A 24,126-nucleotide genomic window follows, 5' to 3' on the forward strand; every position below is an offset into this window, starting at 1 on the left:
CCATGCGGCAACGGAGTGCATATGTCGAAAGTATGTTTGGGGCTCGATATGAAAGATCCCCGTTACCATGTGACTAACCAAACTTATAAATATAGGTATTATACAATCGCCCGTAGCTATGAACACTCCCGTAAATGCGAAAACCAACCAAAATCATAAGGAACACGTTTTGTTTGTTGTTCTGTCTATTTGTCAGCCAATGTCTTCAACCACGGGGACTTGTGAAGTAGCCATCTTGGATTTTTTTTATGAAAAAGTGTTTCTCTCACTTTTTTTCATATCTGTGTACATATTCTCAACATACCGAGCAAATACTCTCGTTTTTTTGTTAATTATCTAAAGAAAGTCGAAAATCGGCAATTCAACCATAGGCTAATTCAACCCAACATTTGAAAATGTTCCACCACTTACATTTTGATGATTTTTCCTCTCATCAATAGCATATTACGTACTGTTTAATAGGATAAAAATTGGTTTGCATCCAACGCCCATAAAAGGGTGTATTCTCTAAAAAACACAGTTTTTGTGTCTAAAATGTTATCATCGAAAATGGCATTTTTGAGATTGTTTCTTCCATAAAACAGCCAAATGGCGCGATGGAAACATGATTTTTTGTCACAATCATGCCATGAATGTATTCTTTACGGTGACCATCATTTGATTAGATTTTCATTAATATTTTACATAACATGCACATTTTATCAACACTTAGACAGCTTCTGAAAGGTACAACTTTGAGGAGCCATAAAAAACAAACCAAGTGACCTAAATCTTTATACTTTATAGATTTGTGACCACAACGGCATGGGCAATGCACCACCAACAGGAAATTTGAATCAGAGAAGGGGCCGTTTTGGAAACCGGCCCTTTTAAAATCTCTGGACATTTGAACTTGTTAAGAATATTTTTTATTTATGTTGATTATGTTTAAACTTAAATAGCTGAATCATTAGCTAGCTGGCCAATATTTACTTAGAGAAATCCCTCCTCTGTCCCAAGACCTGATTGGCAACAGTTTCTGTAACCATGAAACTATATTAAGTTCCATTTGAATGTTTCAAATACAGAAATGCAAAAAAATCCATAATTTATTGATATGGTCAAGTACTAAAAAAAATATTGAAAAAAAAAAAGAATTATATTTAAAAGAACTTGTAGTTTCAACCATAATACAATATGTGTTATGTTTTCCTTATTATAACAAACAGTTACTGAGTGTTTACACACAGGACCCGACAGCTCACAGAGTTCTGTTGCAGGATAAATCTGACATTTTACACCCCCCGCAGGAAATATAGGAGAGCTCCATTTCAGATTAAAATGGACATTTTACACACAGAGCACAAATGTTCACAGAAATATAAAGTTAGCGGGTAAAACAGACATGGTCACTAGACTCGATTCGATTTATCAATATTATTTGTATGGTGGAATATACACTTTATCCCATTACTGACTTATACATACGGCCATGTCATAAATATGGTACACCACATGTGTAATAAAACCTAAATGTCCTGTGATTGGTCAAAACTGACGAAACTCATTCCAACGCCATGACAGGTACTATTTTTTATCTAATATACCACGTGGTACATTTACTGTTGTTTTTCTTTGCATTTAAATTGTTCATTATTAAATAAAAACAATCTGGCACATTGTACAACTTTGCACTACTCGGAGACAAAACTAGGATTGGAGTATTTCAGTTTTTACCTATGTAGAAACAGCTGATAACACATTATTACTGTGTTTGATTTTTTTTTCAAATTATGAATGTTATGTGATAAATAGAATCTTACATTTGTGTCCATATCATCTTTAATTTATTCAATTTGTTCAATAATTTTGATATGATATGAGCCTTCCTACAAATCATTGAACTCGTTTAAATATTCAACATAGCATGACACTTCTGTAAGATCTTCTATATACCAAGGTATGTAGTTTATTATCTTGTTATCAGATGATTTAGGCATAAGTGTAATATAAGATATGCTTCTTTGTAACAAACAACACAGACACTGTGAGTAACATAAACTGAAACATTTTAATGGAAGAGAAGTTTTTTGTATGAGAAAGTAAATGCTACCTAACACATATATAAAACGCATAGGATGAGAGAATTGGCATATGTGTAGGCCTGCCAACTTAGCCACTGCCTATATATACGTCTGTCTTAAATAGTTCACATAAAGTATGGCACAACATCAGCTTGCATATTCTAAAAGATCATTGTCATTTATAATGCACGGTGTGATCACTGTCAAATAAAATAGAAAACGAAATGAAGCCAATCACTAGCAAAATTGTCACATCTCTATCCCACGGGGAGAAACAAATATGTCAGTCTTGTTTGAGCACTCTGCTTAATATATATATATAATTACACTACTGAATACCATACTATTACATACCTTTATATTGATTTATATTATAATAATGATCATAAGTTATTCATTTGATATTGCACTGAATACAAGGTTGTGATTAATTTTTTAAAGATTATGTAAAGGAAATGCATTTCGAACAAGGAAAAAAGACGTTGATTTTTCCTTAAAGTGTTTTATAGAACACTGTGACAATGAAATCACAACATTTTATGTATATTATGGCTGCTTCACAGGTACGAGTTAATATTTCCCCCCGATTGCAAATAATTCCTGGTATAAGTAGAGAAGGGAAGACTTGGGAACTGTAAGTACTTGGCTAATTCATAGACATATTACAACTTTATAGATTTATCACACGAAAAACGAAATTTGAAATAAACCAAATATCCCATTTTAATTAAGATATAACAACCTAACTTTTACATAATGAACCTCTGTACTTCAACACTTGTAGTGAGACTTTTTCACTCTACCCCAAAATTAATATCTTTATCCATCTTTCATCTAGAATTGGTGTACAGTGTACATGAAACTGAAATTCTCCGAAAAATCAAGTTTCCCTCTTAATAAACATTTAATTGGTGTATAACATATTGAAAATAAACAACAAAATATACAATCAGTACACATATAGGATACTTATTATGCTATTATATCAATAAATATAACTTCTGCAAAAGAAAACAAGATATTTGTGCTTTCAAAAGTCAATAGTAATACCTCTTACTTATAAAGCTATATATTACATTATATATACCAGGTAATAACAGTGTTCATCTCAGCATTATGTGAGTACATTGTTTCTATTGTAGATTTTTCTTAAACAAATATAGACCAACCTTTATATATTGTACAAGATACCTGGCAAGCAAGATGCATATTGCATGTACTGGTTGGTATGTACCTGGGTATGACAGCATGTACTGGTTGGTATGTACCTGGGTATGACAGCATGTACTGGTTGGTATGTACCTGGGTATGACAGCATGTACTGGTTGGTATGTACCTGGGTATGACAGCATGTACTGGTTGGTATGTACCTGGGTATGACAGCATGTACTGGTTGGTATGTACCTGGGTATGACAGCATGTACTGGTTGGTATGTACCTGGGTATGACAGCATGTACTGGTTGGTATGTACCTGGGTATGACAGCATGTACTGGTTGGTATGTACCTGGGTATGACAGCATGTACTGGTTGGTATGTACCTGGGTATGACAGCATGTACTGGTTGGTATGTACCTGGGTATGACAGCATGTACTGGTTGGTATGTACCTGGGTATGACAGCATGTACTGGTTGGTATGTACCTGGGTATGACAGCATGTACTGGTTGGTATGTACCTGGGTATGACAGCATGTACTGGTTGGTATGTACCTGGGTATGACAGCATGTACTGGTTGGTATGTACCTGGGTATGACAGCATGTACTGGTTGGTATGTACCTGGGTATGACAGCATGTACTGGTTGGTATGTACCTGGGTATGACAGCATGTACTGGTTGGTATGTACCTGGGTATGACAGCATGTACTGGTTGGTATGTACCTGGGTATGACAGCATGTACTGGTTGGTATGTACCTGGGTATGACAGCATGTACTGGTTGGTATGTACCTGGGTATGACAGCATGTACTGGTTGGTATGTACCTGGGTATGACAGCATGTACTGGTTGGTATGTACCTGGGTATGACAGCATGTACTGGTTGGTATGTACCTGGGTATGACAGCATGTACTGGTTGGTATGTACCTGGGTATGACAGCATGTACTGGTTGGTATGTACCTGGGTATGACAGCATGTACTGGTTGGTATGTACCTGGGTATGACAGCATGTACTGGTTGGTATGTACCTGGGTATGACAGCATGTACTGGTTGGTATGTACCTGGGTATGACAGCATGTACTGGTTGGTATGTACCTGGGTATGACAGCATGTACTGGTTGGTATGTACCTGGGTATGACAGCATGTACTGGTTGGTATGTACCTGGGTATGACAGCATGTACTGGTTGGTATGTACCTGGGTATGACAGCATGTACTGGTTGGTATGTACCTGGGTATGACAGCATGTACTGGTTGGTATGTACCTGGGTATGACAGCATGTACTGGTTGGTATGTACCTGGGTATGACAGCATGTACTGGTTGGTATGTACCTGGGTATGACAGCATGTACTGGTTGGTATGTACCTGGGTATGACAGCATGTACTGGTTGGTATGTACCTGGGTATGACAGCATGTACTGGTTGGTATGTACCTGGGTATGACAGCATGTACTGGTTGGTATGTACCTGGGTATGACAGCATGTACTGGTTGGTATGTACCTGGGTATGACAGCATGTACTGGTTGGTATGTACCTGGGTATGACAGCATGTACTGGTTGGTATGTACCTGGGTATGACAGCATGTACTGGTTGGTATGTACCTGGGTATGACAGCATGTACTGGTTGGTATGTACCTGGGTATGACAGCATGTACTGGTTGGTATGTACCTGGGTATGACAGCATGTACTGGTTGGTATGTACCTGGGTATGACAGCATGTACTGGTTGGTATGTACCTGGGTATGACAGCATGTACTGGTTGGTATGTACCTGGGTATGACAGCATGTACTGGTTGGTATGTACCTGGGTATGACAGCATGTACTGGTTGGTATGTACCTGGGTATGACAGCATGTACTGGTTGGTATGTACCTGGGTATGACAGCATGTACTGGTTGGTATGTACCTGGGTATGACAGCATGTACTGGTTGGTATGTACCTGGGTATGACAGCATGTACTGGTTGGTATGTACCTGGGTATGACAGCATGTACTGGTTGGTATGTACCTGGGTATGACAGCATGTACTGGTTGGTATGTACCTGGGTATGACAGCATGTACTGGTTGGTATGTACCTGGGTATGACAGCATGTACTGGTTGGTATGTACCTGGGTATGACAGCATGTACTGGTTGGTATGTACCTGGGTATGACAGCATGTACTGGTTGGTATGTACCTGGGTATGACAGCATGTACTGGTTGGTATGTACCTGGGTATGACAGCATGTACTGGTTGGTATGTACCTGGGTATGACAGCATGTACTGGTTGGTATGTACCTGGGTATGACAGCATGTACTGGTTGGTATGTACCTGGGTATGACAGCATGTACTGGTTGGTATGTACCTGGGTATGACAGCATGTACTGGTTGGTATGTACCTGGGTATGACAGCATGTACTGGTTGGTATGTACCTGGGTATGACAGCATGTACTGGTTGGTATGTACCTGGGTATGACAGCATGTACTGGTTGGTATGTACCTGGGTATGACAGCATGTACTGGTTGGTATGTACCTGGGTATGACAGCATGTACTGGTTGGTATGTACCTGGGTATGACAGCATGTACTGGTTGGTATGTACCTGGGTATGACAGCATGTACTGGTTGGTATGTACCTGGGTATGACAGCATGTACTGGTTGGTATGTACCTGGGTATGACAGCATGTACTGGTTGGTATGTACCTGGGTATGACAGCATGTACTGGTTGGTATGTACCTGGGTATGACAGCATGTACTGGTTGGTATGTACCTGGGTATGACAGCATGTACTGGTTGGTATGTACCTGGGTATGACAGCATGTACTGGTTGGTATGTACCTGGGTATGACAGCATGTACTGGTTGGTATGTACCTGGGTATGACAGCATGTACTGGTTGGTATGTACCTGGGTATGACAGCATGTACTGGTTGGTATGTACCTGGGTATGACAGCATGTACTGGTTGGTATGTACCTGGGTATGACAGCATGTACTGGTTGGTATGTACCTGGGTATGACAGCATGTACTGGTTGGTATGTACCTGGGTATGACAGCATGTACTGGTTGGTATGTACCTGGGTATGACAGCATGTACTGGTTGGTATGTACCTGGGTATGACAGCATGTACTGGTTGGTATGTACCTGGGTATGACAGCATGTACTGGTTGGTATGTACCTGGGTATGACAGCATGTACTGGTTGGTATGTACCTGGGTATGACAGCATGTACTGGTTGGTATGTACCTGGGTATGACAGCATGTACTGGTTGGTATGTACCTGGGTATGACAGCATGTACTGGTTGGTATGTACCTGGGTATGACAGCATGTACTGGTTGGTATGTACCTGGGTATGACAGCATGTACTGGTTGGTATGTACCTGGGTATGACAGCATGTACTGGTTGGTATGTACCTGGGTATGACAGCATGTACTGGTTGGTATGTACCTGGGTATGACAGCATGTACTGGTTGGTATGTACCTGGGTATGACAGCATGTACTGGTTGGTATGTACCTGGGTATGACAGCATGTACTGGTTGGTATGTACCTGGGTATGACAGCATGTACTGGTTGGTATGTACCTGGGTATGACAGCATGTACTGGTTGGTATGTACCTGGGTATGACAGCATGTACTGGTTGGTATGTACCTGGGTATGACAGCATGTACTGGTTGGTATGTACCTGGGTATGACAGCATGTACTGGTTGGTATGTACCTGGGTATGACAGCATGTACTGGTTGGTATGTACCTGGGTATGACAGCATGTACTGGTTGGTATGTACCTGGGTATGACAGCATGTACTGGTTGGTATGTACCTGGGTATGACAGCATGTACTGGTTGGTATGTACCTGGGTATGACAGCATGTACTGGTTGGTATGTACCTGGGTATGACAGCATGTACTGGTTGGTATGTACCTGGGTATGACAGCATGTACTGGTTGGTATGTACCTGGGTATGACAGCATGTACTGGTTGGTATGTACCTGGGTATGACAGCATGTACTGGTTGGTATGTACCTGGGTATGACAGCATGTACTGGTTGGTATGTACCTGGGTATGACAGCATGTACTGGTTGGTATGTACCTGGGTATGACAGCATGTACTGGTTGGTATGTACCTGGGTATGACAGCATGTACTGGTTGGTATGTACCTGGGTATGACAGCATGTACTGGTTGGTATGTACCTGGGTATGACAGCATGTACTGGTTGGTATGTACCTGGGTATGACAGCATGTACTGGTTGGTATGTACCTGGGTATGACAGCATGTACTGGTTGGTATGTACCTGGGTATGACAGCATGTACTGGTTGGTATGTACCTGGGTATGACAGCATGTACTGGTTGGTATGTACCTGGGTATGACAGCATGTACTGGTTGGTATGTACCTGGGTATGACAGCATGTACTGGTTGGTATGTACCTGGGTATGACAGCATGTACTGGTTGGTATGTACCTGGGTATGACAGCATGTACTGGTTGGTATGTACCTGGGTATGACAGCATGTACTGGTTGGTATGTACCTGGGTATGACAGCATGTACTGGTTGGTATGTACCTGGGTATGACAGCATGTACTGGTTGGTATGTACCTGGGTATGACAGCATGTACTGGTTGGTATGTACCTGGGTATGACAGCATGTACTGGTTGGTATGTACCTGGGTATGACAGCATGTACTGGTTGGTATGTACCTGGGTATGACAGCATGTACTGGTTGGTATGTACCTGGGTATGACAGCATGTACTGGTTGGTATGTACCTGGGTATGACAGCATGTACTGGTTGGTATGTACCTGGGTATGACAGCATGTACTGGTTGGTATGTACCTGGGTATGACAGCATGTACTGGTTGGTATGTACCTGGGTATGACAGCATGTACTGGTTGGTATGTACCTGGGTATGACAGCATGTACTGGTTGGTATGTACCTGGGTATGACAGCATGTACTGGTTGGTATGTACCTGGGTATGACAGCATGTACTGGTTGGTATGTACCTGGGTATGACAGCATGTACTGGTTGGTATGTACCTGGGTATGACAGCATGTACTGGTTGGTATGTACCTGGGTATGACAGAGTCTTGACCAATAGATGATCCAGATAGCTTATGACATGCCTCATATAAGAGACTGACACTGTCTATCTGGTTTCATTTTTTTTTTTTAACGTCCTATTAACAGCTAAGGTCATTTAAGGACGTACCTCCATGTAATGTATACTTGTGTGTATGTGTGCTGGAGCCAGGGTATGTTGATGTCTATCCGTATGACCAATGGACGATCTAGATGCCTTATACCCGGTAACACCCCCACTTAAAAGAGACCTATTTCTTTGGTTGTCCGATACACTTCATTTAAATAATTCTGATTGACATTCAACAACTTTGCTTTTGTTTACATTTTTTGGCAATACTTTCCACATTATGGTAAATAATCTGTGTTACATACTAGTGTTACTCCAGTCAGCTAAAAAAAACCTCATCTTCCAACACGGCTCATAAATAACCTTTAACAATGAACTTTAAACCAACGTCTCCTGACTTGGAGCACTAACGTGTAAAACTCATTAAAAAAGAAGACCAGATTCAACAAAAATCAAACAAACAGTAATCTGCTGACAAGTTGAGCGTACAAACAGAAATCTGCTGACAAGTTGAGCGTACTCCAGGAAACCTTGGCTAATCTACACACTCTTTCCAAGTAAGTGCTGTATAGAGCATTTATTACACAGTATCCCACAGTTTTTGACAGCTATCCACCTTGAACAAATTTTGCATATTTTTTCAGGGTCATGACTAAAACAAGAATAAAATGTCTGTGAACAGAGGCGCTATTTTTGCCATATACAGTACCTGTATCCATGTTATACCTACATCCAAAACAAACAAAACAAACTTAGGTGTATCCAAAAGGTAGCATTCATTAGAGTCAGACGCTAATGATCCGAAGATAACATTGATGTCAGATATAGTTAGTATCAAGTAAGAGTGTAAAGCTATAACACTGTGCAAACCAGACTGCTAGCACTAGACTATGACCTTTGCGGAAATAAAAGCAACAAATAACTGCAAACATTAAGGTGCCTTTGATGGCTCTGTTTACATCCACCTGTATAACATCAGTAATGTTTAACAGTTGTATTTATGTAAGCTATATATTCATGCATAAAAATATGAGATGAGTTCAATTATATAGCTGTTGATTTTCTTTTGCAAGTTCTATTTTTTTGCGAATCAAGTCTTTGGAAGAAAAATTTGCGAAAATAAGTATACACGACATGAAGTCATACAGAGTAAGCATGCTCTTAGGTTACTTGTCAGGCATTCACAGAGAAATCATTCTGTCACTCAGACCCTTTATACAACTCCCATTTTCTCAAAACACTATGTTCATTTAAAAATATATACATAAGAATTCAGGATTGAGCTTTTCAACAAAGGTGAATTCACACTTAGCATTTCTGAATACTGATTTGTCCAATTAACAAAAGACTGTAGTATCATCAACAAAATGCACAATGATTTTTAGATTTGAACGGACGAAAATTTATCCCAGGAAAGGAAGGAAATATTTCACACTGCATCCTTGAAACTCCTCACTCATAAGCTAATTAGGTACACGCTAGTCACATGGTCAAACCATTCCTACAAATGTGACGTATACACACAGCTTAAACCTTGTTTTTAACATCTGAAGTTCTGCATCACATTTACACGATTATATTGACTTTATGTAGAAAATCAAGGCTCCATTAGCATACTCTGTCTGAGCTAGCATGTTGACCCTTCATCACAATCTAAGGGAGATAACTATGAATTACCCTGGTACAATAATACACACTCCTGCATAGATGCACTTGTACCTGTATAGTTCAAATATTTGATTAAAGATGAACTTGTCCATTATAAATGTTCCAATGAAAGGTCAACATACTTGGTCAGACTACCTGCACTATATTATTCCTCATGTCCACATATAGTATACACGTTATCAAGAGATGGACTGGTCAATCAGAGTAAATTCCACTTCTCACATTTTATAATTCGATGGTGGATGCAATGATTATTTTTGTGTGATAAATGTAACACTTTTAAATAGAACACATGAACACAACTGAAATCTCATCAAGAGTCAAAAGTTCCTGGATCACACATGTAGAGTTATGTCCCTTGCATGTCCAAGTTAAAGCTCATTTCATTATAGCTAGTCTTTCTTTTCTGGATTGCAAGGGAACACAGTAAGTACAAAAAGAGTAAATCCCCTTGTTGATTTTTTTCCAAGTATCTTTTTGCCAGGCCTTAAAATGTCGATGCCAGGACAGTGCAATATCACACTGTATAAATAACAGCTGCTGTTGTTGTCTGCGACTGGTGTCCTTGTTTACTGGTATAACTGGACAAACCGGCATCAGACTGGTGAAGCCATGATGTCCAGTATTAGACATCTACACACTCGGGACTAGGGAGTGGACTGGACAACATGAAGTTGGCCGCACGCTGGACGTCCCAGTCACAGGTCATCAGCGCCTCCTTACAGAAGTTGACATCGCCGAGCTGTGCACTGAGCAGCTGTTTAAGTTTCACGTACTTGATGGCACGCTGGACGTCCCACTTTGTCTCTTCTAGGGCAACCATACAGTCCTGGACCGTCACCTGTCAACACGTAAGTGGTTACATTTCTAAGAAATACGTCTTCAACTTTCATTGCTACAATGTATATCATTGTCAATCATTGACAATTTGCACTTTTCTGTCAGGTTTATACCAAGCAATGAAGAGTGCATATCAGTTAATATTTGATGATTAAGACTCCTTTGTGTACTGGGTATATTAAATTCCAGTACATATGAATTGTATTACCAGTGGCAAGTCCATCCTATTCAATTCCTGAAGTCCATTCTATAAAATGACGATAACTTACCTCATTCCCAAATGAAATGCTTACACAATGGTGTCACAGATAGAGTAAAATTGATAGCTTACCTCATTACCAAACACTTTCTGCATGGTGTCTATTTCCTCGCAATTCTTCTCCCTGTAGTAAAGGAAGCAGAGCGGGTCTATGTTACAAACATCCACGTATCTACAGTGACAGACTACCAAGCTGGTTGGTTCTACTTCTAGCTTCAATAGTGAAGGTTAATTTGGTGAACTATATATATAAAGAGAATGTGATATCACATGAAACATGGACAACACTACAAATGACAGCACTATTCCTACAGTGATAAGAGTAGAACACTGATTATAGATCATTATTGATTCTCTAAAACATTAGGAAATTAACCCTATAACCTCTCCAAACTTAACAATTTACCCGTGAAAATTTGTATCAATATGCTATTAACATTAAGTTTTATAAATTAAATATAGTTTCACAGTCTAAATAGGAATTAATTAAACTACTGATCTAGAATTAGAACCAACTACCTGGGTATATAAACAGCATCTATCAAATATTTTGTTAATTTAAATAATTAGGGTGAAAAAAATATTGAAGTTTGTAAGCCTATACAGCAGATACCAATTGAAACAGAAATCTGAAGGTGATAATTAAATGAACTATCATCATCATTTCAAAAAATGCCATGTCTAAGAGGCAAAACCTTCAGGAGCAAATCTAAATATTCAATGATGTGTAACTAATTAAATAAGTGTGTCACATAACAGATCAGTGTGTTACCTAACAGAACAGTGTGTTACCCAACAGATCAGTGTGTTACCTAACAGACAGGTGGGTTACCCAACAGATCAGTGTGTTACCTTACAGATAGGTGAGTTACTTAACAGATCAGTATGTTACCTAACAGATCAGTATAATACCTAACAGATCGGTGTGTTACCTAACAGAACAGTATAATACCTAACAGAACAGTGTGTTACCTAAAAGACCAGTGGGTTTCCTAACAGAACAGTGTGTTACCTAACAGACCAGTGTTACCTAACAGATCATTGTGTTACCTAACAGGTAGATGTGTTTCCTAACAGATCAGTGTGTTACCTAACAGATCAGTGTGTTACCTAACAGATAGGTGTGTTACCTAACAGAACAGTGTTACCTAACAGATAGGTGTGTTTCCTAACAGAACAGTGTGTTACCTAACAGATCAGTGTGTTACCTAACAGAACATTGTGTTACCTAACAGAACAGTGTGTTACCTAACAGAACAGTGTGTTACCTAACAGAATAGTGTGTTACCCAACATATCAGTGTGTTACCTAACAGATCAGTGTGTTACCTAACAGAACAGTGTGTTACCTAACAGATCAGTGTGTTACCTAACAGAACAGTATGTTACCTAACAGATCAGTGTGTTACCTAACAGATCAGTGTGTTACCTAACAGAACAGTGTGTTACCCAACAGATCAGTGTGTTACCTAACAGATAGGTGGGTTACCCAACAGATCAGTGTGTTACCCAACGGATCAGTGTGTTACCTTACAGATAGGTGAGTTACTTAATAGAACAGTATGTTACCTAACAGATCAGTGTGTTACCTAACAGATCAGTATAATACCTAACAGATCGGTGTGTTACCTAACAGAACAGTGTGTTACCTAACAGATCAGTATAATACCTAACAGATCAGTGTGTTACCTAAAAGACCAGTGGGTTTCCTAACAGAACAGTGTGTTACCTAACAGACCAGTGTTACCTAACAGAACAGTGTGTTACCTAACAGATCAGTGTGTTACCTAACAATTCAGTGTGTTACTTAACAGACCAGTAAAGGACCCAGGTATATACAATTATATGTACATTTATAAATCGACCTCGATGTGGAACAGTTTTAACAATAGCTGACGATCATACTTTTAGACTTTCCTCAATGACAATTTATTTTTTTAATAGGAATTAAGACTATCTATTTTTGGGAGTTTTAGTTTTAAAATAGTTTCGACAGGTAGTAATACTTCAAATATGTTGATTTCAATTTAGATAACATTTAGGAATCCAGCCCAACAGTGATTGTAAACCTCTCCTGACGGATTATACATTGTACAAATAATCAAATGCACACAAGAACAAAATTTCTTCATCATGGAAAATGTTGGACATTACTAGGTCTACAAATCTTTTATTACTTTATGCTTAGTATTCCCTGGTATAGTAAGTGATAACTTCAACATCTGGATAAGTCCTCCAAGGACAAAGATATCTAACCGCCACTTGGCCCATGTTTCAAAACTAATGTTAACTCAATGAATCCATTTTCAAATTTATGCTTTCGGACAAACATTTTTTATCTCTGTTATCTTCAAGTGATGTGTTTTACCATATATAAACACCTTTTTTAGTGTGAATACTGACAATTTCATGCAGCCAATCTGGCTACCAGGATCTTTGTCACAGTCATTACAACATTTTTATGCATTAATTGAGATGTGCGCGGGAACCAAAGAAGCAGCAAAGCTCTCTGCAATGTAGAGCAGCAATATTACAAGGCTACCACTCAGTGTAAAGATACAAATTAAGTAGGCAAGCAAACTTGTAAGCAGTGTAAATACATCTGTTTATGACTGTTAGTAAACCCTCCAACCTCTCCACTGGTGTAGATAGGCAAGTTAGTCTACCCATTATAGTGATAGGGAAGCACACCTAATACATATGTAAATAGGCAAGCAAATATACCAACTAGTAAAAGTAGCCAATTAATGTTACCCACAAACAAAGGTAGGTTGGCAAACCCATCACCTAGTGTAAAAGGGCAACCAAATCCACTAACAAGTGTAAAGTAAGCAAACAAATCTACCATCAATTAAAAGAAGCTGAGCAAATTAACCAACAGGTATAAAGACAATTGAGTAAACCTACCCACAAGTCCATCAAGTAAGCACACCAACTGACATAGTAATTAAGCAGTGGACCTAAGCACAGGGGAAATTGGACAAACAAACTTACCAACAAGTGAAGTAGGCAAGTGAACCTCCCAAGAAATAAAAGTAATACCTACCAACAGGTCTAAAAATGAAAACCTGCCCAAAAGCAAAGGTAGGCAAGCATACCAAATGACAGGTGTAAGAGCAAGTGGGTTAGTGAACCTACCCATAATAGCAAAAGACAAGCAGGTGTCCAGAAGTTAACCTACCCCAAATTAAATATGAGCAAGCAAATACATCAAAAACATAAGTAACAAAGTTAAACTTATATACAAATATAATAGGCAAACATACCTTCCCACAAGAAAAAGCAGGCAGGTAAACCTATCAACAACTGTCAGTATGGCAACAAAATATATATACACATGTATGAGGATAAGTAAGAAAACATACTGAAGTCCACAAGAAAGCTGTTCATTAATGAAAGTAGACTATCAAATCCAAGCACAGGTGTAAAAAGGCTGCCCAACCCTGCCCAATATAGTAATAGGCAAGCAAATCTATCCACAAGTGTAAGCAGGCAAGTATTCTTATATGCTTACCCACAAGTGTATATAGGCAAGTATGCTTACCTACAAGTGTAAGCAGGCAAATATGCTTACCCGCAAGTGTAAGCAGGCAAGTATGCTTACCCACAAGTGTACACATGCGAGTATGCTTACCCACAAGTGTACACAGGCAAGTATGCTTACCCACAAGTGTACACAGGCAAGTATGCTTATCCACAAGTGTAAATAAGCAGGCAAGTATGCTTACCCACAAGTGTACACAGGCAAGTATGCTTACCCACAAGTATACACAGGCAAGTATGCTTATCCACGAGTGTAAATAAGCAGGCAAGTATGCTTACCTACAAGTGTAAGCAGGCAAGTATGCTTACCCACAAGTGTAAGCAGGCAAGTATGCTTACCCACAAGTGAACACATGCAAGTATGCTTACCTACAAGTGTAAGCAGGCAAGTATGCTTACCCACAAGTGTAAGCAGGCAAGTATGCTTACCCACAAGTGAACACATGCAAGTATGCTTACCTACAAGTGTAAGCAGGCAAGTATGCTTACCCACAAGTGTAAGCAGGCAAAATAATTTACTTGCTAGAAAAGGAAAGTCAATCTGCTCATGTGAGAGAGCAAAGAAGTCTACTGACAAATGAGGTGAGCAATCAAACCCACGCAACTGATGTTAAAAGGCACACAACTGTACCCATGATTGTAAATAGAAAAGCAAAGTCATCCACAAGTAGCGTTAACGAGCAAATTTACTGGCAAATGTAAAAAGACAAGCAAGCTGATGACTACTCCCTGGTGTAAAAAAGCATACAACCAACTTGGCAATATGCAAGCAAACCTACCCACTTGCCTAAGCAGAACATCAAACCATTGAAAATTGACAGCATTATAAGCAATTTTGTCCATGCACCGTATTAGTGCTGTGAATTTTATAACTGATTAGAAAGCTGAAGTGTGAAACATCATAGTGCCGTGCAAACAGCATCATATAATTATACCCACAGCAATAATAGCAGGATATGTATGAAACCATCTGGATATTATCTTAGATCAGAGTTATGTGCATAGTATGATAAGAAGTGGTGATTAATTCCAGCACCGTGTTAAGTCTCTAGGACATAACTTTTCTTATAGGGTAGCCTTATATCTAAAGCATTAAATTCAATACTTTACAATATGGATATATACAAATGATTTCCTCGTACCCATGAACAGGTCAAATCATAGACATTATAATTACTCACATATCATCCTTATTTTAGTTGGTGATGTATTATGATTTGTCATTTGGAAAGTAAACTTAAAGACCGTTGGATTATCATGTCATAATAATAGTACATGAAACACTATGTCAATATGTTTCTATAAACGAGTACGAGAATTTCTTTTATGACAATATCTACTACAAACCCCACAACAAAAAACATCGTCTGGGTGGTATGTTATGTTAGTGGTGGTTGCATGCATATAGAAGACCTGTGGCTCGGTCCGCCCCAACTCGCGACTAGAGCATCTACTAGTCTACCCTGAGTCAGGGGTAGAGTATCTAATAGTTTGCTCGTACTCAGGGCTGGAGCATCTACTAGTCTACCCTGATCAGTCAGGGGTAGAGTATCTAATAATTTGCTCGGACTCAGGGCTAGAGAATCTACTAGTCTACCCTGAGTCAGGGGTAGAGTATCTAATAGTTTGCTCGGACTCGGGGCTAGAGAATCTACTAGTCTACCCTGAGTTAGGGGTAGAGTATCTAATAGTTTGCTCGGACTCAGGGCTAGAGAATCTACTAGTCTACCCTAACTCAGGACTACAGTATCTACTAGTCTACCCTGACTCAGGGCTACAGTATCTACTAGTCTACCCTGACTCAGGACTACAGTATCTGCTAGTCTACCATGACTCTGGAATCTTCTAGTCTACCCTAACTCATGGCTACAGAATCTACTAGTCAACCCTGACTCAGGGCTACAGTATCTACTAGTCTACCCTGACTCAGGAATACATTATCTGCTAGTCTACCCTGACCCAGGGTTAAAGTATCTACTAGTCTACCCTGACTCAGGCTACAGTATTTACTAGTCTACCCTGACTCAGGGCTACAGTATCTACTAGTATACCCTGACTCAGGGCTACATTATCTACTAGTTTACCCTGACAGTATCTACTAGTCTACCCTGATACAGGGCTAAAGTATCTACTAGTCTACCCTAACTCAGGGCTACAGTATCTACTAGTCTACCCTGACTCAGGGCTACAGTATCTACTAGTCTACCCTGACCCAGGGCTACATTATCTACTAGTCTACCCTGACCCAGGGCTACATTATCTGCTAGTCTACCCTGACCCAGGGCTACAGTATTTACTAGTCTACCCTGACTCAGGGCTACAGTATTTACTAGTCTACCCTGACCCAGGGCTAAAGTATCTACTAGTCTACCCTGACTCAGGCTACAGTATCTATTAGGCTACCCTGACTCAGGGCTACAGTATTTACTACTCTACCCTGACCGTGGGCTAAAGTATCTACTAGTTTACCCTGACTCAGGCTACAGTATCTATTAGGCTACCCTGACTCAGGGCTACAGTATTTACTAGTCTCCCCTGACCCAGGGCTAAAGTATCTACTAGTCTCCCCTGACTCAGGCTACAGTATCTATTAGTCTACCCCGACTCAGGGCTACAGTATTTACTAGTCTACCCTGACTCAGGGCTACAGTATCTACTAGTCTACCCTGACCCAGGACTAGAGTAACTACTAGTCTACCCTGACTCAGGGCTACAGTATCTTTTAGTCTACCCTGACTCAGGGCTACAGTATCTACTAGTCTACCCTGACCCAGGACTAGAGTAACTACTAGTCTACCCTGACTCAGGGCTACAGTATCTACTAGTCTACCCGGACTCACAACTAGAGCATCTACTGGTCTTCTCTGACCTAGGGCTTTTGAACAAGTCTACAAATCTGCCCCGAGATATAAAAGTATGACAGGTTATGTCAGATCTGAGAGTAGGTAAAATTTTTTACTATACCATTTATGGTTAACGAGTTTGATGACAAACAGTAGATTATTTTGGTTTGGTGTAAGTATTGAATGTATTACTTGTGTCTATATAACCATGGTCTGGACTTGTGTAATTATCTGCAGATCATGAGATTAACAAGAAATATTAAATATGTGATATTCATTATGTCAAATGTGGACATATAAATGTACTTGTATGGGAGATTTAATGTCTGTACACCATTAACTAATCAGAATTAGTAATAATTCATACAGTGAGCTTTGGACAAAGGGACAAAATGGCTCAGTAACTTTGGTCTTTTTTCTTTTATCTCTTGTTTAAATATAAAGTATCAAGTATTCTGTACACGTATTTCTCCCATAATGCTATATATACATTTCATGGAAGAAACAAAATTATTTTTATGACTTATATTTGCTCTCATGGGTTAATTTCTCATGTAGAGAAACAAGTACAAGGGATTACTGATCCTAGTAGGGTTTTCTGAGAATCAATTAATTCCAGAATATATCAATTATATTCATCACTCATAGGTTATCCTCTACTTAATGTTTCTGTTTTGTTTTGTCACTTTTGTGTGTAAAATGATCGTCTTATGTCAGTGTTATATATGTATGTGTTAACAATGTCAGTAAAAAGGACAGACTACATCTGTGTGGCTATGTAAATGAAATCAAGTTGTTTGGTATAAAATAAAGATGGGACTACCTAGGGAAGTTGATAAAGTGGTCTTTTAACAGTGGTGGTGGTGGTATCTCAATACAAATTCATTTCACATTAAAATCACTACAATGGGGGGGGTCGAAGTGGTCTCATAACACAGGTCGTCTCTTAACAAAGGTGGTTGTATGAGCAGGTTTGTCTGTAGTATAATGTATTCCTACTTCTTATGAGACAAACCCTGTTTTCATACTATGTACGTTTTCTTTTTCCCCCAAACAAAAATATTCAATTCTAACCAGGTAGGGTTTTGGCACTTCAACATGAATAAAGGAAAAAAAATATAAAAAAATATTCTTAAATAAATGAAAAAGCAACATAAGGGGTACAAAGAATATGTCTCATACAGGTAAACATTCCAGGTATAGAATACATGTGTAAATATAAGTATAAACATTCTTGGGGTCAAATGCACTACAGTGGGAACAGTATATATACCACAAATAGGTACAATAACCTATTTGTATAAATCAGTGTCCTACCACAAGGGTCCGAGTTGAGTCCCCGATAATTTTCAGCAGTAGTTCAATTTCACTAATCCAATAATGAAAATGAATTAAAAACTAAGTGACAGAATAGGTGGATTTAAAAAAGAATTATCTGGAGCCTACAGCAAAGCTGAGATTTTTTTTTAATACAGCTCTCTGAGTTTCAGCATTTCGGGTGAGTAAATTTCACCTGTTATGTTAATTATTCAGTCAATTTAGTCGTTATTGAATCATATAAGAAAAGGATTATGTAAATAATAATTCAAAATCACCAAAAATCTCCGGGAACGCAACAGCTAAATATACAAAAGTATTGACTATTCTGTAGGAAGTAAATAATCAAAGTCTGTGTTTTTTGTGATTGATACATCTTGTGATTCCTGCCCCTCTGTATAGATATACACTGTATTTATACATGTATATACAAATAATATAAAAAACAAAATCATAGTAATTAACATGAATGCATGAAATAAAATTAGGTAAAAACATTGTGAACAAAATAAAACAGTGAAAACGTATTAGTAACAGCGGTAACATAAGAAAATATATTAGTAACAACAAGCAGAAGATATGTTATCTTTGCATAATTAATCGACTTTCTGCCTTCTTTGTATAATAAGTTATTATTTTTTGGAAAGATATCCGATTGACAAACGGTAGCAGTGTTATAAAGGTCATCAAATTCTGGGTTATGCAAGAACATTTTTGAAAATTTAGAATATTATCTAAGTTTCTTTCAATGACACGTGTATCATCATTTGCAGGTATTTTGCTTCCCATACATTTTTAGATAAACATCCACTAAGTATATATATATGCAAAGTTAACAAAGAAATCATCTGGCAAGAAGAACCACAGAAATTGTAAGAAAAATATTAATGCTTAATATTAAATTGTACAAGTTAGGATAGTTTCTCAACTTTTAAAATAAAAATTATATACAGAATGATAGTAAAAAAGATGTAAGAAAAGAATTAGATAAAGCAAAATGTTTTAATAAAACAGAAAATCTCATTTCCATTTATAAAAAACAAATAGAAAGTATATGTGATAACAGATTTTTTTTTTATACTGGTAACAAACAAAAACAAACACCAAAAATAAAGAACTGTTCAACAAAAATAAATAAAAAAATAACAAAAATAATAATACCTTATTTAACTTTTAAAATGTTTTTTAAAAGGGCTAAATATCTAAACAAAACACTGAAAGGCAAAGAAACTAGTTAATGTTATGAAGTCTACAGATAATCTACCTGGATTAATGATTACTAAGATAATCATTCTGGATCAAAGTCACTTAGAGATTAGTCATCACTACGAAAGATAATCTCTCCAAGTTATTGATTGCTGGAAGAGATAATCTCTCTGGATTAATATTAATTAGAAGAGATGATATCTCCGGATTAATGTTAACTAGGAGAGATAATCACACTGGATCAATGATAACTAGAAGATATAATCTCTCCAGATTAATGGTAACTGGAAGAGATAATCTCTCTAGATTAATGTTAACTAGGAGAGATAATCTCTCCAGATTAATGGTAACTAGAAGAGATAATCTGTCTGGATTAATGGTTACTACTGATTATACATCACAGCAAACAGCCGTCCTCAGGACTGTACATCACCCTGGATATGCATAGTATCACCTTATAAACCCTTCACCAGTTGCCAAATGGACAAAATTTGTTCTACTGACAAATTGGTACCAACACCTGGGTATGTGCTTAGGACTTGATACAGGTACTACAGGTACAGAGTTTCAGGTTTACATGTCAGGACCCCTGCCATTTTTAGAGATTTGATTATATATAAATGTACAATGTTTATACAATAAATCTGTACATGATGAGGTACTATGATAGTAAACAATGGTTTAGTCTGTACTGAGGTATAAGTCTGATGTTGATGGAGTAACTGACTTATCATGTACTGGTTATAATGTACTCTACCAGATAGTGTTGGAGCTCTATAACGTTGATTGTGGAACAGAGACACAGATATAGTACTATCCTACCAATCTGAGACACAGATATAGTACTATCCTACCAATCTAAGTACTTTGACTTGATCTTAATTTTCAGAATTACAAATAGATGTAAAAAGGAAAAAAGGTTTTTACATGAATATTGCATGTTAAGAACCAACATACAATTTTTCAAAAACACAGCAATATATTTGGTCACAGGAAGTGGATCATTATTTGGAAACAGGAATTGGATCATTATTTGGAAACAGGAAGTGGATCATTACTTGGTAACAAGTGGTGGATCACTTCCTAATAACAGGAAGTGGATCATTATTTTTAAACAGGAAGTGGATCTTTATTTTGAAAAAGGAAGTGGATCATAACTTTGGAACAGGAAAAGGGATAATTACTTGGAAACAGGAAGTGGATCATTTCTAGGAAACAGGAAGTGGATCTCTACTTGGTAACATATAAATGGGATTAAATTTTAGTAAGGAAAGTGATTTAGTGCTTTAAAAGTAGGAGGAAATAGATCGCTATTTGATAAAATGAAGTTGATTACTACTAAGTTTCTCTTCGTATCAGGAAGTTGGCGACTTCTTGGTATCAGAAAGAAAATCATTAGAATTGAATGGGAATGACAACTACTTGGTACCTTAATATTCCTTGTTACTTGCTGATAGTTCATAACATGCAATGTCAGACTTAAACTTAACCATCTATTATTCTCAAATTATTTCAATTTATTGCAACTGAATGTTTGATAAATTGTTTAATTATTATGTTGCATTGCTATGCTTTACTGACCAAAACAGACTCATTGTTTGCTCCATACCATTAAAATCATAAACTCTATTGTAGAAAGCATTGACATATATGTATACAGTACAAGTTATAAAGGTTAACGAATTCTAGCAATTACCTAACAGGCGTTCCTCACTAACATAACTGCCTCATATGTATATTTAAATAGCGAATTAATTTACATAAAGTTTAAATGTTTCCTTCATGTTCAGACCTACAATAAATCTGGTTAATAAGTACAAATTTGAGTGCTTCACTGACATTTTCATTTGGATCGTGTGAACACAAATTAGTCCCGTCCATATATAAATAACATGACTCATTCTAACTCGGTGAGTATATACTGAATTTGATTCTTGTGAATATAGATAAGTTGTATATGGATGTGATTCATTCCGGTTCCGTGAATATCATGATTATGTCTCGAGTATATGTCATTCGCCGGTTACATACATGTGGACAGACAGACGGACAGACAAAGACACATAGTGTCTAGTTTTCTAGTGCTAACTATAGTTCCAGTATAAACTAGTCACCACTCACCTGTTGTCTAGGCCAAAATGTTTCCCTTTCAACATTTTCATGAAAGATAAATAAATATCCATCAAAATATTTAAAATATTATCAAATTTCATATTGAATTCTATGACCCTGTACAATCAGAGCCACCATAAAAGAATGTTCTCAGTAACTGCCATTTAAATCCTACAGTTACCACCCTTCAACACACCAAACTAACAACAATGGCCGATTTGGTGAGGATATGCTGGCAGGTTTTGTTTTCTCACTAAACCTAAGATGCTATTGGGTCAAATAATATTGCATTAAATAAGTTTTTTTTAGACAAACTTGTTGGATATTTATTTAGTAATTCACCAAAAGCTGAAATGAAAACATAAATGGCTCCACAGTTATAAAGGTGGTATAACACACAACCCAGGGCACACTAATGCTGTTACTCTGACAAGTTTCATTTTGTTTAGTAATTGTTATTTTGGACATGGTCATAGAAGAGCCATTCTGCCTGAAGAAAGTCTAGTTTCTCAAGATCGATGATCTATCAAGATGGGTGGTCTCTCATAACAGGTGCTCTCTCAAGATAAATAGCCACTTAAGACCAATGATCTCTCAAAATAGGTGGTTTCTCAAGGCTGATGGTCTCTTAAAACAGGAGTTTTCTCAATACTGGTTCAACTTGCATAGGCAGGTATACAACAGAAATTAACCCAGTTGAGATCTATACATGTTAGGCTAACAGTAACTGTACACTAGGAGGATGACACTGACAAGCCTGTAGTCCAGAGAGATAACACATTAATTTTATATACAAATGTACTGTAAATATATTTTTTCTGAATGTTTTAAAAACTTATTATGTGTTAAGTGTTACAGGAAAAGTTAGATTGTGGAAACAACAGATTCAGTCAATGTTTTATTGTAATTCAATTAAAAAGTTCTCAACTGTCTACTATATCAATAGAACTATTTAAAATACAAAAGACATCAGTATAGATATCAATTTCTCAAGAAATACAAAATATTTGTTTTGAAACAGTCCTGTCAAGAAATACAAAGTGCACCATGAAAAAAGGGAAATCTTAGCCAGATTAAAAGATTATTAATACTGAGAGGCAAGCCTGGAGTCAGATTTTATAACTCAAGAGGTGAACAAGAGAAGGTAAGAACTCTTGTTAATTTGAAAACATGTCAAACAAGTAACAGCATGCGATGTGCCAAGGGAGGTGACTCTGTAGCTAGAGTTTACCATGCAGTTTCCATGGTTACACTAGTACTGTACCAGCTATATCACATACAATGTTAACCTCTATTGATGGTAGCTATCTGGGTTTTAGTTAAAGCTAATTCCATGTGTACCAAAAATACAGCCCATATTTTCATAGACCACAGCATAAACATCCATTGTGATAGCTCTTTTAATCTATAATACCTTTACGAACAATATTCTTTTCTTCCTGGGGATTTTGAAAAAATATATTTGTACAGCTTAAATTTCACGAATGAGAAAACTCAATATCAAAATTTGGAATTTTGTTTTTCTTTGGAATTTGTTTTCTTTAAGTAGAATAAACACACATATTTAGTATTTTCAAGTTACTGAACCATTAATTAGCTTTTACCTGTGTAAATTACCTGTGATATTTCTGTTGTCATTATTTATACAATGGATGTTGTTGCTGCTACAAGTCAAACAAGGGGACATTACTCAGTTCTACATACCTTACCTCTTTGTCTGTTCAAATGAAAACGAAATAGTTTGTAGATTCCAGTTGTTTACGACCATCTATATATACTCACTATGTTAATAATCAGGACATAATTGCAGTGGATTTAACAACTGGGGAATGTTTGCAATTCATTGAACACAAAAGTAATCAACAAATCTTCAAAAGCTTCTTTTAACAAATTAGTGAAAAATAGAAATGGTATTAAAATCTGGTTAAATAAATAATCAGAAATAAGGAAACAAAACAAAACCTA

The 24,126-nt window shown here is 37.5% G+C and overlaps 1 protein-coding gene across 10 annotated transcripts in view; it reads right to left on the reverse strand.

Annotated features, from left to right (window-relative positions):
* Positions 1–10,168: 10,168 nt before the first annotated feature.
* Positions 10,169–24,126, reverse strand: part of LOC110460240 (tyrosine-protein kinase PR2-like) — a 118,103-nt gene continuing 104,145 nt past the window's right edge. For 9 of the 10 annotated variants that reach the window (XM_021513046.1, XM_021513047.1, XM_021513045.1 and 6 more), the window contains 3 exons: positions 23,866–23,878; positions 11,214–11,265; positions 10,169–10,883 (listed from right to left, as the gene is read on the reverse strand). In XM_021513046.1, coding sequence (XP_021368721.1) covers positions 10,668–10,883; positions 11,214–11,265; positions 23,866–23,878 — 281 coding nt within the window. In that variant the 3' untranslated portion in view covers positions 10,169–10,667. The remainder of the gene's footprint in view (positions 10,884–11,213; positions 11,266–23,865; positions 23,879–24,126) is intronic. The other variant, XM_021513053.1, reaches the window with a different exon arrangement.

Source organism: Mizuhopecten yessoensis, unplaced genomic scaffold (genome assembly GCF_002113885.1).
Source record: "Mizuhopecten yessoensis strain PY_sf001 unplaced genomic scaffold, ASM211388v2 scaffold10333, whole genome shotgun sequence".
In the NCBI taxonomy this organism is placed as follows: domain Eukaryota; kingdom Metazoa; phylum Mollusca; class Bivalvia; order Pectinida; family Pectinidae; genus Mizuhopecten; species Mizuhopecten yessoensis.